This window comes from Dipodomys ordii, unplaced genomic scaffold, assembly GCF_000151885.1.
Source record: "Dipodomys ordii isolate 6190 unplaced genomic scaffold, Dord_2.0 Scaffold115, whole genome shotgun sequence".
Lineage (NCBI taxonomy): Eukaryota > Metazoa > Chordata > Mammalia > Rodentia > Heteromyidae > Dipodomys > Dipodomys ordii.
Window position 1 is genome coordinate 1,911,356 of NW_012267331.1, and position 17,984 is coordinate 1,929,339.

A 17,984-nucleotide genomic window follows, 5' to 3' on the forward strand; every position below is an offset into this window, starting at 1 on the left:
TTCCGTGGCCCCCCTCGCAGGGTTTGGCCCCACGCAGCCTGGGAAGGCCTGAGCTGGGCGGGCGGCCTCACGTGGGATCCTCTGCCTTGCCTGGGGTGTGCACGCCTTGGCGTGGCTGTGAGCAGGCGCAGGGCCGGAGGCCATTCTGTGGGGGGCCGGGACCTCGAGGCCCAGCTGTGCTGGGGGGTCCTGTGATTTCACCTCGTGGGGGATGGGACCCCGAAGCCCAGCCGTGCTGGGGGGTTCTGTGATTTCACCTCGTGGGGGATTGTGCTGGGGGGCTTCCTGTAATTTCACCTCGTGTGGGGATGGGACCCCGAAGCCCAGCTGTGCTGGGGGGTTCTGTGATTTCACCTCGTGTGGGGATGGGACCCCGAAGCCCAGCTGTGCTGGGGGGTTCTGTGATTTCACCTCGTGGGGGCCGGGACCTCGAGGCCTGGCCGTCCCGCTGGCATCTGCCTGCTGCCCCACCCCCAGTGGAGGCCCAGGCTGGTCTCAGACCTTAGTTGGGGGCCTGGACATTTACAGCTCGGCCTGTGGGTGACCAGCCCGTGTTCTTGTTCTAGGAAGCATGGCCGACACGCCGAAGGAGGGAAAGATGAACAGGCTTCTGGACTTCACACAGCTGGTTGACATGGCATCCGAGTCTGTGGGGGGCAGGGTGAGTGGGACGCGTGGGGGAGTGAGTGGAAATCTTCTCTCCTCTTCCCTTCTTCCTCCCTCCCTCCCTCTCTCCCTCCCTCCTTCCTTCCCTCCCTCCCTCCCTCCTATCCTTCCTTCCTTCCTTTTTTTTTGGTGGATACCAGGGTTTGAACTCAGAGCCTTCCGCTCGCTGGGGTGGCGTTCTGTCTAGCAGGAGCGCCTCTGCCTCCGCAGATGTACTTGTTGCTGGTTGTGGTGGAGACAGTCTAGCTAACTGTTCAGGCTGGCTTCGAGCGGTGCCCCCTGGATCTGTGTCCTCAGTAGTGGGAATTACAGGTAGGGGCCACACATGCTTGGCTTCCTTCTCTTGAGTGCTGGGATTACAGGTGTGTGGCACCATCCAAAGTGATCCTTATACTTTAGTAGAGTAGGAGAACCCCTGGAGAGCTTGGCAAACTCCAGGGGTGAAGGGTCAGGTGTGGACGCTGGGCAGAGGGGTGCACAGTGGTCAGCACACAGAAGAGCAGGCCCAGGGTCCCACACACTTCCAGACAGACAGATGAGCAGACCAGACCAGCACTGTGACCAGAATGACAGGGCCTAAGGGAGCCATGGGTGTTATTCCCGTGTGACCTGTCCGTAGCAGCTCTCCCGTGTCTCCCGGGGCACGCAGCAGTGGGGCCGCCAGCACCCTCCCTTTGGGCCTGCAAGCTGGTGATGGAGCCCCGATCTGTCCCTGAGGACACAGTTCTGAGTGAAACAGGGCAGGAAGCAGCCCGGCTCTCCCAGAAAATCCACCTCACCCGTTTTGTTGAGGTGCCACCACCTTCCTGCCTCCCGGGACTCAGGGACACAGGGACACAGGGACTCAGGGACACAGGGACACAGGGACACAGGGACACAGGGACACAGGGACTCAGGGACACAGGGACACAGGGACTCAGGGACACAGGGACACAGGGACTCAGGGACACAGGGACACAGGGACACAGGGACACAGGGACACAGGGACACAGGGACACAGGGACACAGGGACACAGGGACACAGGGACACAGGGACACAGGGACACAGGGACACAGGGACACAGGGACACAGGGACACAGGGACACAGGGACACAGGGGCTCAGGGACACAGGGACACAGGGACACAGGGACTCAGGGACACAGGGACATAGGGACACAGGGACACAGGGACTCAGGGACACAGGGGTGTGGCAGAGCCACTGCTCCATTTAGGAAACCACCACAAAGCCCAAGGTTTCTTTCCTTCTCGAAGACAGGGAAGTTGGCTCACTTCTGAGTGAGAAGTTGGTACCGCGGTGGCCAGGCGCTGATGGAGACTGGGAGGAGAGGACGGGAAGGGATGAGCGAGGCGGAGAGGCTGGCGGTGCGGATGGAACATGGCAAGGCTGTTCACAGTACCTCCTGATGTGCTACCATGGCAAGGAATGAGATGGCTTGGGATGGCTATTTTATTTTACTCCCCTTTTGTTTAGATTTTGTTCGCGACGGATGACTTTTTTGCCCCTGCGGAGAACCTCTTGAAGGTGCTGTAACCGGGCTCTGTGGTGGGGGGAGAGGAAGGGAGGGATCTGTGCTCTGTGCTGTGGGTGCTGGGTGCAGGTGAGCATGCTTGTCAGCTGGCCTTGGCTGGCATCTGTGTTGGTAATTGGTGTGGCCAGCAGGAGAGATAATGTAAATGTTCACATGGCCCTGGGCAGACAGGGGTCCATTCACTGCAGCTCCCCGCGCCTCTGGTCGTGGGGCTTGAACTCTGGGCCTGGGCGCTGTCCCTCAGCTCTTCAGCTCGAGGAGAGCGCTCTACCCCTTGAGCCACAGCACCACGTCCGGTTTTCTGGTGGTTCATTGGAGATAAGAGTCTCACAGACTTTCCTGCCTGGCCTGGCTTTGAACTGTGATCCTCAGATCCTGAGTAGCTAGGTTGACAGGCGTGAGCCTCCAGCACCCGGCTCGCACACACTTATCAGTAACTTCGGGGTGTTGCAGATTGCTGCCCACTGCTCCCGTGGGTGGGCTGCTGGCTAGCGCCACTGCTGCTCCCGTGGGAACACATCCCTCTCCTCTGTGCCTGCCTTGGGTTTCCCGAAGCAGGGGCGTAAGATCTTTTCTGCACTCAACACAAGGCAACCTGAGAGGAAAGGCACAGGGTGGGTGTGCTGCCGCGACCCAGTGTGAGCTGTGCGAGGCTCGGTGCCTCGAGGCCGCACACAAGTCACGTTTCTTTGTCTGACCATCACCTACGACGATTGCGTGATGTAACGATGGTGTGTAGGGCCCTTGCGTGCGGGGCTGCCCGGTCCCTGTGGGGCATGGCCTCATGCCTTGGGTGCCGCCTGAGTGCTCGGGAAGGTGCAGCCCTCTGTGCTTCTTTGCAGAGTGACAGCCCGAGCTTTAACGAGCATGAATACACTGAGTTTGGGAAGTGGATGGACGGGTGGGAGACCAGAAGGAAAAGGATTCCAGGTAAGAAGCCAATGGCTGGCGAGGCTGCTGGAATGCAAGGGTGGGTCTGGGGGCAGCTTCAGCTCGGGCTCTCCTGTGCTTGGTGATCTTGATAAATTTGGACTTTTTTTTTTTTTTTGTCTGTTGTGGGGCTTGAACTCTGGGCCTGGGCGCTGTCCCTCAGCTCTTCAGCTCAAGGCAAGCGTTGTACTACTTGAGCCACAGCACCCACTTGCAGTTTTCTGGTGGTTCATTGGAGATAAGAATCTAATGGGGACTTTCCTGCCTGGGCTGGCTTTGAACTGCAATCCTCAGATCTCAGCCTCCTGAGTCACTAGGATGACAGGAGTAAGCCACGGGCGCCCGGCTTAAATGTGACTTTTCTTCGTGCATAGCTGCACCGTATTTTCACACTATTCACCCACCACCATTATCTTTCTCTCTCCACACCCCTCTTCTCCCCCTGTAGTTATCAGTCCCCTACTAACAATCCAGCGTGTGTGTGTGTGTGTGTGCCTTCTCCCCCACCCTCCCCTCACAGAGCGCCCTGCCTCCCCCGCACGCAGGTCACGACTGGTGTGTCATCAAGCTCGGGATACAGGGCGTCATCCAGGGCTTTGACGTGGACATCTCTCACTTCTCGGGAAGCCACGCCCCCCGGATGTCGATTCAAGCAGCAAACGTGGAAGACAGTGAGTTAGGAGCCATCGGCCCGCGGTGAGGATGGAGGAGGGCGGGCTTCCCCGGTCCCTGCATGTCTTCCCTGCTCGCTGGCAGGGCTGCTGTGGTCTCACCACGAGGGCAAGCCAAGGTGGCACTCTGTGATTTTTGATTTCTAGCTTCCCAGCGTGGGCGCTCACCGCAGGCAGGGCTCTCTGGAGGCCCGGCGGTGGGGTTTCTCTGGGTGGGTCCACACCTGGCCCCGCTGTGTGGCACCTCCCTGTGGCGCTGTGTCGCAGCTGCAGCCCTCTCAGAGGCCTCGGCAGGGAGATGGCGCATGAGATGGTGGCGTTTTCAGAACAGGCTTTTTCTATGCCTGACAATTCTGGACTGTTGAGTTGTGCACGCTCCGTATTAGAGCTGGTGATTCAGAGCCAACTCTGTCTTTAACTGACGCCATCTGATGTGGGAGGAGAGTCTTGCTTCGTTTGTGTAGTTTTTATTTACTTTTCTGCTTGGGCGGGACTGGTCCCTTCCATTCTCTGCCACTTTCCCAGTAGCTGGGGTGACAAGCTTGTGTCACCAAGCTCAGCTTGCACTGTGTTTTAAAATTTCTGTTCTGTCTTTTGTATTTGTTTTTGTTTTATTGCCATTGTGTGGCCTAAACTCTGGGCCTGTGCGCTGTCCCTCAGCTCTTCAGTTCAAGGCTAGCGCCCTCAGTTCTGTATTTTGTATGGAGGAAGTTCAACCAGTCTGCCGATGGCTTTGCTCCGCTAGCTCAGTCAGTGTAGTGAGGACCTCTGCATGCTCCTGGGCAAAGGACAATTGCCACAAAACTCCCTGATGAGTTTGTTCTCTGCTCTTGAACTCTGATCTGTGTGCTGACTCTGATTTCAGGCAAACTGCCGGAAATCCCACCCCGAGGTGTCAGGACAGGGATGGCGGCCACAGTGGATGAGTGCGAGGCCATCGCCAAGGTGTGTTCTCCAGGACGCGGCTGACTGGTCAGCAGGGGCCCCGCCACGCGACCCGGGCGGGAGGTCTGCCCAGCTCTGGGCCATGTCCCCGAGCCTCGCACATGCTCCCTGTGTGGACAGTTTTCCCTGTGTGAGGGCCGGCCTGGGGCAGTGCCAGGGTGCCCCCGGTGTACTGAACATCTCACGAGGCATTTATCTTCCCAGCAATTTGGCACCATCTTGTTTTGTTGTTCAGGGGGTAATTAATTTGAACTGTGTTACAAAGTGTTGATCTGTGGTAGACGAGGGGAGATCACAATGCCACGGGGGCTTTGGAGGGGCACGATCCACAGACAGTGGTGGCCTGCTCCAGCTAGCGTCCAGACCTCTGGGCTCCCTCCGGGCTCAGAGACAGCCTGGGTTTTCCTACTTGCTCACACCTGTCCAGGAACCTGCATGGAAATCGTGAGGTTTCTGAGAGTGTACCCTTCATTTACAAGCCACCACACCCATGTGACATTTTAATCAGTGTGTGGGGAAAAAGGTCCAAACGGACCTATGCTGGTCCCCTCCCCTCTTTTTTTCCTTTTTTGTGCTGGTTCTGAGCACTGTCCCTGAGCTTTTTGTTCAACACTAGCATGCTACCACTTGAGCCCCAGCTCTGCTTCTGGGGTCTGATTGGAGATAGAGTCTCAGGGACTTTCCAGTCCAGGCTGGCTTTGAACCGTGGTCCTCAGCTCTCAGCTCCCGAGCAGCTGGGAGCACAGGTGTGAGCACCGGCTCGGCCCGGCCTCCCCCGAGGCCCTGCTACCCCTGCAGGGCCCGCAGGGTGGGGCCGCTTCCCAGAGACCCCTGACATGTGTGTCCTCCTTGCCAGCTGAAGTCGGAAGACTGGGTTTACCTGGTTCCTATGACAGAGCTCAAGCTGGGGAGCCCCGCCTCCAGCCACAACTATTTCCTGGTCAGTTCCCAGCACAGGTGGACCCTCGTGAGACTCAACATCTTCCCAGGTACGCCTCGCGCATGCGCAGTGGGAGCCCTTAGGCCCTCTATGCCTCGCGCATGCGCAGTGGGAGGCCTTAGGGCCAGCCCTGCCTCACCCATGCGCAGTGGGACTAGGCTCCTCGCGCACTGGCACTGAAAGCCTGCAGGCCCAGCCACGCCTCAGGCCCAGCTGCGCCTCGCACATGCGCAGTGGGAGCCCTTAGGCCTCCATGCCTCGCCCATGCGCAGTCGGAGTCCACGGGCACTGGCTGACCAGCGATCGCGAGTGCGTTAGGGTTGGTCGCTCGCCGCCGCCGGGCTAAGAGGACAGCGTCGGCCCTCCGGCCCACAGGTTGTGTAGTTCGTCCTCAGGGAGTGTCTCTGTCCGCCCTTTGCCCTCCGTTGCTGCGCGGGGCCTATTTTTACCTCTGATTTTAAGTTTTTATTGTGAAGCTGGGTGCGGCGGCCCCGCATCCTCCCAGCTGCTCGGGAGGACCGCGGTTCGAAGCCAGCCCGGGCAGGAACGTCCGTGAGACTCTGATCTCCAATGAGCTGCCAGGAAGCCGAAAGTGGCGGGCGTGGTGGCTGGGAGGGGGGGGTGAGCGCCGGCCTGGAGCTGAGGCGCGCAGGGACGGCGCCCAGGCCCGGCGCCCAGGCCCCCCCCCACCTCCAGATCACGGTAAAGGTGACGTCAGCCCCCCCACCTCCAGATCACGGTAAAGGTGACGTCAGGCCCCACCACCACCACCTCCAGATCACGGTAAAGGTGATGTCAGGCCCCACCACCACCTCCAGATCACGGTAAAGGTGACGTCAGCCCCCCCACCTCCAGATCACGGTAAAGGTGACGTCAGGCCCCCCCAACACCACCAAATCATGGTAAAGGTGACGTACACAGGGACACACGAGTCAGGTGAGGACTTTTTGAGCAGTTACCCCTTCCCTCACTTTCTCCCACCTCCCCACCCCTCCCCGCAGGCTGTGAAGGTCATTTCCAATATAGCCCAGGGAGTGTCACTGTTGAGTCGGTTCACTCCCCGCAGGCTGTGAAGGTCATTTCCAATATAGTCCAGGGAGTGTCACTGTTGAGTCGGTTCATCCTTTGTCTCACTGTTTCTGTGCTTCCCCTGCCCCAATCAGATACATTTATATAAAAGATACAGGGTACAGAAATAAAAACAGTGACAAAAAGGAATCAACCAAAAGAAAAAGAGAAAAAGGAATAACTACAAACAGTACAATAAAAGTTGGTTTTCGTGTTGATAAGCATCATTTCAAATGGTCATATGCACGTAGCTGTTGAACCATTGTGATCTCAGCTATTGAACCATTGTGATCTCTCCTAAGAACATCCTCCTTTGTTCTGACTCTGCGAATGCTTAGAGTGCTGTTTAATTATTCACACACAAGTATATTTGTCTTTGACTATCCATTGGATTGATTTGTCAATTTATAGACATAGGCTATTATTACAAATGAGGAAACCAAGCAGCTTATGTTTCTTTGGGCCTGGCTTACTTTGCTTAATATAATTTTTCCTAAGTTTTTCCATTTCCTTACAAATGGGGCAATGTCATTCCTTCTGATGGATGCATGGAATTCCTTTGTATATATGCCACATTTTCTTAATCCACTCATCCACTGAGGGGTCTCTGGGTTGATTCCATATCTTAGCTATGGTAAATAATGCTGCAACGAACATGGTTGTGCTGGTGGCTTTAGTGTGGGCTGGTTTGTGGGCATTTGGGTAAATGCCCAGGAGTGGGATTGCTGGGTCATAGAGAAGGCTCTATGATTAGTCTTTTGAGGAACTTCCATACTGCTTTCCAGAACAAGTTTACACTCCCACCAACAATGCAGTAAGGCTCTCTTTTGGCTACATTCTTGCCAGCATCTGTTATTAGTTTTCTTGATAATGACAACTCTAGGGAGTGAGGTGGAATCTCTAAGTGGTTTTGATTTGCATGTTTTTTATGTTCAGAGATGTTGACCATTTCTTCATATGTCAATTGGCCATTCTTATGTCTTCTTCTGAGAAGTGTTTCTTTAAAACTTTAGTCCACTTACTAATGGTGGTATTGTTTCTTTGAGGATTTGTTTTTTTGGGGTTTATTTGAGCTCTAAGTATATTTTAGATATGAGGCCCTTGTCTGATGCATAGCTAGTAAAGATCTTCTCCCATTCTGTGCGCTTTGTATTTATCTTGCTAGCTATTTGTTTTTGCCATGTAGAAATTTTAGTTTGATGTATTTATCAATTTATCCAGCCTTTCTTTGATTTGTTGTGTTTCTGGATCTTAGGAAGTTTCAACCTGTTCCAAGGAGCCCTAGTGTTTCCCCAGTCCTTTCCTGTAATATTGTCAGGGTATCTGGTCTTACATTGAGCTCTTTGATCCATTTGAAATTTATTCTGGTGCATGGTGATATATAAGGATCTAATTTCAGTTTTCTACACATGTGTAGCCAATTCTGTCAGCACCATTTGTTGGAGAGGCTGTTTTTCTTCCATCCTGTGTTTTTTTTTGCTCCCTTATCAAAGATTACATCTGTGATTAAGTTATAGGTCTATGGGTTCATTTCTGGGTTTTCAATTCTATTCCATTGTCATCAAGCCTACACTTGTGTAATAGTAAGCTGTGTTTATTACTACAGCTTTGTAATAGAGTTTAAAGTTTAGTATTATTGATATTCCTCCAGCACTACTCTTCCTGCTAAGGATTGTTTTTACTTTTTGAGGTCTTCTTTTGTTCCATGTGAATTTTTGGGTTGCTTCTTCTATATCATTGGAAAATGTTGTTGGGATTTTGATAGGTATCTCATTGAATTAGTAGATAGCTTTTGGGAAGTATTGTCATTTTCATGATGTTAGTCCTCCCAATCCAGGAACATGGCAGGTTTTTCTACTTCCCTAAATCTAGTTTAATTTCCTTTTTCAGGTTTTTAAAGTTTCCATCATAGAGATGCTTCACATCTTTGGTTAAGTCAATTCCTGGGTAATGTGTGTGTGTGTGTGTGTGTGTGTGTGTGTGTGTGTTTGAGGCTATTACAAAAGGAGTTGCTTTCCTGATTTTTAGCCTCGCTTTTCTCATTATTGGCATATAGAAAAGCCATTGATTTTTGTGGGTTAATTTTTTTTGTCTGTTGTGGGGCCTGAATTCTGGGCCTGGGCACTGTCCCTCAGCTCTTCAGCTCAAGGCTAGCTCTCTACCACTTGAGCCACAGCGCCACTTCTGGCTTTTTCTGCTTATGTGGTGCTGAGGAATTGAAACTAGGGCCTCATGAATGTGAGGCAAGCGCTCTACCACTGAGCCACCTTCCCAGCCCCATGGGAATTTATTTTATTTTATTATATATATATATATATGTTTTTTTTGTTGTGACAATACTGTATAGAGGGGTTACAGTTATAGGAATAAGGTCATGAGTACATTTCCTATCAAGCATTGTTACCTCCTTTGTTTTTCCCCTACCATCCCTTCCCTCCCCAACTCCCCAACTCCTCCCTCTCCCCCCCAAGGTTGTAAAGTTCATTTCAACATAGTGTCTTGTACATCTCATTGCTACAATGGGTCAGCCTGTATCCTTTTTTCAGCATTTTGTTATTTTCCATCCCCTCCGCAAATTAGAAAAATGTATATACAAGTTGCAGGGCACCAGAATCAAATATGGTGAAACAGGGGTTACACCATGGGGGAAGAACATACAAAAGAAACAAAAAAACCACATAGCATATTATAAATACGTTAAAAACAATAGCAAGCAAGAATAACACTTGTTATATTGGGGTTCATTTTGCTTAACATCATCTTATATGGTCATATGGACATACCTTTTGACCTTTTATACTTGTCCTAGACATAGACTAGTTATTGCAAATAAGGGAAATCATGGGATCTATGTTTCTTTGGGCCTGGCTTACTTTATATAATTTTTTCCAAGTCTTTCCATTTCCTAACAAATGGGGCAATGCCATTCTTTCTGATAGAGGCATAGAATTCCTCTGTGTGTGTATGTGTGTGTGTGTTAATTTTATACCCTGCTACTTTGCCAAAGTTTTGGATTAGCTCAAGCAATTTTGGCTCCTTAAATACAGGATCATGTCATCTGCAAAGAGGGAGAGTTTTATTTCTTTCCCTATTTGGATCTCTTTTATGCTTGTTTCTTTCCTTATTCTCTAGCTAGGAATTCCAATACTGATTGAAGAGGAGTGGGGAGAGTGGGCATCCTTGTCTTGTTCCTGATTTTAGAGGCAACGATTTTAACTTTTCACCATTAACTATAATGCTGGCTGTAGGTTTGTCATACATAGCTTTTATTATACTGAGGAATGTTCCAGAGCTTTTATCACAAAGGGGTGTTGGATCCAGTCAAACGCTTTTTCTGTGTCTACTGGGATGATCATGTGCTTGTCCTTGCTCCCATTTATGTGTTGATTTGTGTATATTGAATCAGCTTTGTATCCCTTAAATGAATCCCATTTGATCAGAGTGTATGATTTTTGTTTAGTTGTTGAATTCATTTGGCCAGAATTTTGTTGAAGAGTTTTGCATCAATGTTAATCAAAGAGATGGGTCTATAGTTCCCTTTCTTTGATAATCCCTATCTGGTTTTGGGATGAGGCTTATGCTGGCTCATAGATGAAGTTTGGTAGTGATCTTTTGCTTTTGATCTCAATGAGGTTTGAGGAGTATTGGAGTTCTCTTTTGAAGGCCTTAGAGAAATTGGTTGTGAATCCATCTAGTCCTGGATTTTTCTTGGATGGGAGGGCTTTTATTGCCATTTCTGTTTCATTACTTGTTATGGGTATATTTAGTTGGTTTAAATCTTCTTAGTTTAGTTTGAGTATATTAATATTTTCTAGTATTCTTCCATTTCTTCCAGATTTTCCAATTTGTTAGCCTAAAGCTTTGCAAAGTATTCCCTTATGATGTTTCTGAATATTGCTTTGTTTCTGTCATGATGTTCCTGTTCCTGTTCTCATCATCTTTTTTTGGTCAGATTTGCCTAAGGGTCTGTCAATTTTGTTATTTTCAACAGGCCAACTCTGTTTTGTTGATTTTTTCTATGGTTTTTTGGTCTTTATTTCATTTATTTCTGATTTAATTTTAGTTAATTGTTTCCATCTACTTGTTTGGGATTTGTCTTGTTCCCCTTTATCAAGGAGCTTAAGGTGTATCATTAAATTGTTAGCTTGAGATTTCACCAATTTGTTGATGTAGGCACTTCAGTGCTATACATTTTCTTCTGAGCACTGCCTTTGCAATGTCCCAGAGGAGCTGGTATTTTGTGTGTTTGTTTTTGTGAAATATCACAAACATTTGAATTTCCATTCTAATCTCTTCAGTGACCTACTGGTGATTTTACAATGTCTCCATGAGCAAGAGAATTTTCTATGGTGGCGTCTGGTGTTAAGTTCTAATTTTACTCTATTGTGGTCTGACAGGATGCAGGGAATAATTTCAATATTTCTGAATTTGCACAGATTTTTCTTTGTGTCCTAAAATGTGATTTGGAGAAGATTCCACGTGCTGGTGAGAAGAATGTATATTCTGATGCTGCTGGGTGAAATATTCTATAGAAATATGTCTGTTAGGTATAGTTGGTCAATGCAGTTGCTTAGTTCTGATGTTTCTCTGTTGAGTATTTTCCAGGTTGATCTATCCAGAGGTAACAGTGATATCTGTATTAAAGTCACTAGTGATCAAAGTGTTTGGATCTATGTGTGATTTTAGAATAAATAGTGTTTGATGAATTTGGGTGCTCTGGCATTTAGTGTAGAGATATTTAAGATTGTTATATCCTGTAGGAGAAATTCCTTTATTAGTATGTAATGTCCTTCATTGTCTTTTCTAATTTTAATTTGAAATAGATTTTATCTGGTATTAGTATTGCAACCCTGGCCTGTTTGTGGGGGCCATTTTGCTTGATAGATTTTATTCTAGCCTTTCCTTGCAGAATATGTTTTTGTGGGAAAGATGTGTCTCTTGCTTTTTGATCTAACTAGTCAATCTGTCATTTAACGGGAGAGTTAAGTCCATTAATATTGAGCGTTAGGACTGAGAAGTGTTTGGTAGTTCCTGCCATGTTATCTACCTTCTTAGGGGCTATGCCTCATCATTTCTTACTATAGTTATGTTTCTTTTGTGCGGGGCCACTTCCCTGCCAATATTGTGTTCTTTTCTTGTTGGTTTTCTACATATAGTATGTCTTTCAATATCCTCTGTTTCAGTTTCTCTTTGTTATGGAAGGTTTTATTTGTGCCTTGCTATGAAGGAGAGCTTAGTTGGGTTCAGTGTTCTTGGTTGGTAGTTGTTTGCCTTTAAGGCGTTGCTCACTCTTCAAGCAGCTTTGCTCCTCCTTTTCCTCCTCCCCCTCCTCCTCCTCCTCCTCCTCCTCTTCCTCTTCTCCTTCTCCTTCTTCTCTGTGAGTTGAACTCAGGGCTTTGTACTTGTTAGGCTAGTAGTCTGCTACTTGAGCCATGCCCTCAGTCTGTCTTTGCCCATTTTTAGGTGGGCATTTGTGTTTTACTATTGAGCTGTGTTTGTTCTTGCTCATGGCTGGAACTCTACCACTTGAGTCATACCTCCAGTCTAGTATAAGTTCTTTATATGTTCCAGATCTAAGGTCCTTATCAGACAGAGGATATAAGAGCATTTTCTCCCATTCTGTGCAGTGTCCTTTCACTGAGTGGGGTCTTTGGAACATGACAAATACTGATTTTGATGAAGTGTGACAAGCTTGTTCTTGCACTGCTCAACTCTTGGGAGTTATACCTGGGAAATCACAGTTGAATCTAAAGGAATCAGTAAGTTTCTTTGTGGTATCTTCTACATATTTTATAGATTAGCATCTTTCATCAAAGGCTATGACCTTGATTTTCAGATGTGATGAATGTTAGATTTTGTAGATGGTGTGAGGTGGGGATTTATTTCTAGACTGTTCTAATGTCCACTTTTCTAGTCTTGTGCCAGCACCACAATCTCAATTAGTGTCACTTTGCAGTAAGCTGTGAAATTGGAAAGAAAGTGTAGACCTTCCTGAGTTTTCGTTTTCCAATATTGTTTTGGCTGTTTGGGATCCTTTGTGATCCCACACTTTGGAATTGCCTTGTAAACTCTGTGAAGGTTTCCTGGTGGTCCAGCAGAGCGTGCTGCTCTGCAGAGCAGCTCAGGTGTGCTGCTCCTTGACATTGAGCCTCCCTGTCCACGGACGCAGGAGGTTCAGAGAGTGCTACACCTCTTTTGCTGAATTTGATCTTGCACTCTAAAACATTGCTACACTCATTTGTGAGTGCTAATGCTTACCGTGGAATATTTCAGGTTTTTTCAAGGTACACCACAGCCACCTCAGTGAAGGCCCCTTTCCTTTGCAGATGGTGGTGTAGCCCGTTTTAGAGTCTATGGTACTGGACAGAGGGACTGGATCGCCACAGACACCACCGATCCTGTGGACCTGGTGACCATCGCTTTTGGGGGTGTCTGTGTAGGATTTAGTAATGCACATTTTGGGCATCCAAACAATATGATAGGTAAGAGGGTACTCAGGGAATGGCTTTGGTATAGATGTGTGGGCACTGCCGACACGCAGTGCAGGTCCCAGCTTCAAATGCCTGGCTAGGTGAATCAGGCAGTGAGGAGGGACTTCCTGGAGCCTGGGCAGTGGGGACTGGCTTTCCATGTTGCCATGGCCCTGTTCCATGTTGGCCTGTAGTTGGTACCAAAGGAAAAGAGCTCTGGGCAATGTGATGGAAGGATGTTGTATGCGCAGGTGTGTGGGCCTGTCATGCAATGACACTGGGTGTGCATCCTCTCATTAAATTCATGGGCTGCTTCACTAACCTGTTATTTCCTGTAGGTGTCGGCAGGCCCAGATCCATGGCAGATGGCTGGGAAACGGCAAGAAGGCTGGACAGGCCCCCGGTGTTAGAAGTAAGGAGTGGAGACTGTGGTTTCCAATCTTTCTTTCATGTTACATCAAGGAAACCTCTCACTCCTTGTTTTACATTCTTCTATTCTCCCCATTTGCCAAAATACCTATTGTGTTCTCCTTGTCCTCTCTGGTACAGTGGCCCTCCGTATCATGGTATAATATAGTTTTCTGACTCTCTGCCAGCTTTGCCCTGCTTTCAGAGGCGAACAAAGGCATTCTCCTTCCTTGAACAGAGGGCTGGAGGCAGATCATGTATCAGAGGGCAGGGTGGCTGGAAAACGCCCACTGTGAAAGGCCAGGTGACTAGCGGACCTGCAGGCTGGTCCTGTAATGATTCATCTATCGCAGTCTTTAGGGACCCCATTGACATAGGAAATGATGTCAGAAACGTTTATAAGACTTATGGAGGCTGGCCACTGGTGGCTCACACCTGTAATCCTAGCTACTCAGGAGGCTGAGATCTGAGGACTGAGGTTTGAAGCCAGTCTAGGCAGGAAAGCCCGTGAGACTTACCTCTAATTCATCACCAGTAAAGCTGGAGGTCGAGTTTTGGTTCAAGTGGTAGAGTAGTAGACTTGAGCAGAAAAACTCAGAGGCAGTGCCCGGGCCTTAGGTTCAAGCCCCGGGGACAGCCCGAAACAAAACCAAACCTGCTGAGAACCCAGTGAAGTCACAAGGCACACAGTCTCAAAGGAACAACAGCAAAGCCACAAGCACACACACAGCACACACAAGAACTAAGGCGCTCTCTCCAGCAGCTGAGCTTCAGGACAGGGCTGCCCCGTTCAGGTACATTCACCTCTTCACACCCTTTGGATTCCAGAATGATGAGAAAGGCCTGCTTCTGGTTCCGGGTTGCGAGTGGGCAGTTTTCCGATTGGCACATCCTGGAGTCATAACTCAAATTGAAATCGATACGAAATACTTTAAAGGTAGGTGTTGAGCCATAGCAAGAGCCTGGGACTGTATGCACTGTAGAGGGGACGGGTCCCACGTCGCTTGGGGGAGTAACGGAGTAACCTGGACTTTACAAAATAACAGCCCTATAGGTCCTCCGAGATCCCAGCATGCAGTGCCGCTTTGATACAGGGGGACAGGGCCCAGGAGAAGAGCAGGGCAGAGGTCTCTTGCCCTTGTTAGGTGGCGTTTTCTGAGCCCCGAATGGGCACTCATGAGCGGTTCTCATCTGTACATATTTATGTTAGGTATATAATTGTATGACACACTGAGTTTGATTGCAATAGCTCCATGATACTCATGACATACTCGGATCCTATTAACCCCTTATCTTCTCTCAACCCTCTTTGGCCAAGTTCTCTTTGCTAATGGTAGCACTGAATTTTAAATCTCTTCCCATCACGGGAACTTTATCCACTATTATTAACTATTACTTCAAGGCATAAATACTTCCAAGGCCAGGTTTGTCATTAGTAATCGAGTATGTGAATGAGGAAGACTGCATGTCAATCCCATTTGTCCTTTTTCACTTTTCAACGTGGCTGACAGGGAGCTCATCCTGAAGGTGGGTGGCATCCTGGCTGTGCTATTTTCTTGTTTGTGAATGCTAACATTTTGAGGTGTATGTGTATGTGTGTCTTGAGGCTTGACTTCAGGATCTATGTGCTGTCCCCGAGCTTTTGTGCTCAAGGGTAGTACATTACCACTTGAGCCACAGCTCCACTTTTGGATTTTTTGGTGCTTAATTGGAGATGAGTCTCACAGACTTGGCTGCTTCAAACTGTGATCCTCAGTTCTCAGCCTTCTGAGATGAGTTCTCAGCTAGGATTACAGTTATCAGTCACTGGCACCTGGCTTTGAGTAGTATTTTTATTTTTGTTGGTCATGGGGCTTGAACTCTGGGCCTGGGCGCTGTCCCTCAGCTCTTCAGCTTAAGGCAAGCACTCTACCACTTGAGCCACAGCGCCACTTCTGGTTTTCTGGTGGTTATTTGAAGATGAGTCTCACTGACTTTCATGCCCAGGCTAGATTTGAACTGTGATCCCCAGATCTCAGCCTCCTGAGTAGCTAGGATGACAGGTGTGAGCCACTGGCATTTTAAATATACAGTGGTTTTAGGTCACTTGCTTATTTTGATAAGGAGTTGTTAAGCCAGGCACCCCAGGCTGGCAAGATGCCTCTGGAGCAATGTCACGGCAGTGAGGGACTGTGCCCGCATCTGCCAGTGTTCTCTAGGACATTCCATTCAGGTACACACACACACACACACACACACACACACACACACACACAGCAGCTCAGGTCCTCTTCCGTGTCCTTGGGTGTGGGTAGTGTGCACACGGCACTCCCTTACCAGAAAGGACACTGTCCTTTCCAAGGGCAGGTGGGCAGCAATGCTGGTCCTGCTGTGGGCCTGAGTCTTCCAGAATACCACGGATGTTCCCCTCACAGAGTGAGGGACCTTGGTTGGATCTCATGAGCACATGAGCTGTGGAATTCCCCAAAGACTGCAGCCCTGGAGTGTGGTGTCTGGTGCTCGGTGCCTGTTGGCACAGCTCAGGGTTTCTTCGGATTGATTTACAAAATTTGACGTCATGGTAGAGTGCTAGCCTTGAACACAAGGAGGCTCCAGGACAGCAGCCTGGCCCAGATTTCAAGCCCCAGGACAGCAGCATATGACATCGTAAGGAAAATATTCAAAATATCAGAAATTGAGGCACCACTTAAGTGTGCAAATGGTTCATTTTGTAGTGTTCAAAGCTTATCAAATCAAGCTTTGAGGTAAGAATGCTGTTCATTGAAAACTCAGACGCTAGCTTACTGACATTTAGCAGGCGACTGCTCATCTGCAGAGCACACACTCTTCAGCTTTATGAGGCAATCTGGCATTCTTTCCTTCTACAGCACTTAGCCTCGAAAGAACATCGTTGTTGCTGTTAACCTGACTTGAACTCAGGGCCTTATGCTTACTCAGCTTTCTGGCTCACAGCTGGTGCTCTACCACTTGAGCCATGCCTTCAGCTCAGCTCTTAGCTGGCTAATTAGACATGGAATTTCAAGAACTTTTCAGATCCTCCAGATCTCAGCCTCCCAAGTAGCTAAAAATACAGGCAGGAACCACTGGCATCCTGTTAGTTTGCTTGGCTTTTGATCTGGTTAAAAGTCTGGTGTTCCACAGGCTGTCGGGGCTATAGGGCGCCACGGTCTCTCTTTTCCGACAGGCAATGCTCCTGACAGCTGCAAAGTGGATGGGTGTATCCTGACGATGCAGGAGGAGGAGGACATGGTGAAGAACAAGTGGGGTCTCCAGACCCACAAGTGGAAGGTGCTGCTTCCGATGACCAAGGTTTGTCGGGTGCAGCATAGGCGCGCTACATCGCTGCTCAAGTGGAGCGAGCTCGAAAGAGCTCATGCACAAGAAGAAAGCACCTTTTCCCTCGCCTGTGCACTTCTTTTTTTTTTTTTTGCCAGTTGTGGGGCCTGAACTCTGGGCCTGGGCGCTGTCCCTGAGCTGCTTTTGCTGCTCAAGGCTAGCGCTCTACCACTTGAGCACAGCACCACTTCTGGCATTTTGTGCTTATGTGGTGCTGAGGAATCGAACCCAGGGCCTCATGCATGCGAGGCAAGCGCTCTACCACTGAGCCATCTTCCCAGCCCTCGCCTGTGCACTTCTAACGTTCACACTTAGTTAAAAATGAAAGATGGAAGCTGGGCACGGTGGCTCACGCCTGTCATCCTAGCTACTCAGGAGGCTGAGATCTGAGGATCGTGGTTCAAAGCCAGCCCTGGGCGGGAGCTATGGCTCAAGCGGTCGAGTGCCAGCCTTGAGTGCAAAAGCTAAAGGACCAGCACCCAAACCATACGCACCACGAAAGGAGGAAAAGGCTTATGCGCCATGCGTACCCCCGTGGGAGGGCGTTTACCTCGTGGTCCGGTGGGGCGGGGCCCGGCCCCGGGCGTGGGTGGTGCTACCTGGCGCGCTCGATTCTGGAAGGCCCACGGCCGTCAGGTGTGACTTTCCGGTGCCGTCTCTCAGCTGTCCCCCAACCAGAGCCACCTGCTGGACAGCCTGACCCCGGAGCTCCAGGACGTCATCACGCACGCCAGGATCACCATCTTCCCGGACGGAGGCGTGGGCCGCCTGCGGCTCCGCGGCTTCCCCAGCTCCATCTGCCTGCTGCGGCCCCGGGAGAAGCCCGCCATGCGCTTCTCCGTGCGGCCCAGCTTCCGGGCCAACCTCTGACCGCCGCCGGGCGGCTGCGGGGAATAAAGCGACTTCCACACGCGCGCCTCCGTGTCCTGTCCGCGCCGTCCTCCGCGTGGCGGCCGCGGGCCGCAGCACAGAGGAGCGGCTCGCGGACCGAGCTGCCCGCCCGGTGCGACCCGCGGTCT

The 17,984-nt window shown here is 49.8% G+C and overlaps 1 protein-coding gene across 1 annotated transcript; it reads left to right on the forward strand.

The window, feature by feature from the left end:
- Window positions 1-571: 571 nt before the first annotated feature.
- Allc (allantoicase) lies at window positions 572-17,835 on the forward strand. The gene is made up of 11 exons (XM_013028877.1): window positions 572-661; window positions 2,140-2,190; window positions 3,040-3,127; window positions 3,673-3,798; window positions 4,664-4,743; window positions 5,600-5,732; window positions 13,078-13,233; window positions 13,560-13,633; window positions 14,458-14,566; window positions 16,814-16,938; window positions 17,629-17,835. Exons 1-11 carry the CDS (start codon window positions 572-574, stop codon window positions 17,833-17,835), a joined length of 1,239 nt encoding a protein of 412 aa, XP_012884331.1.
- Window positions 17,836-17,984: the final 149 nt, after the last annotated feature.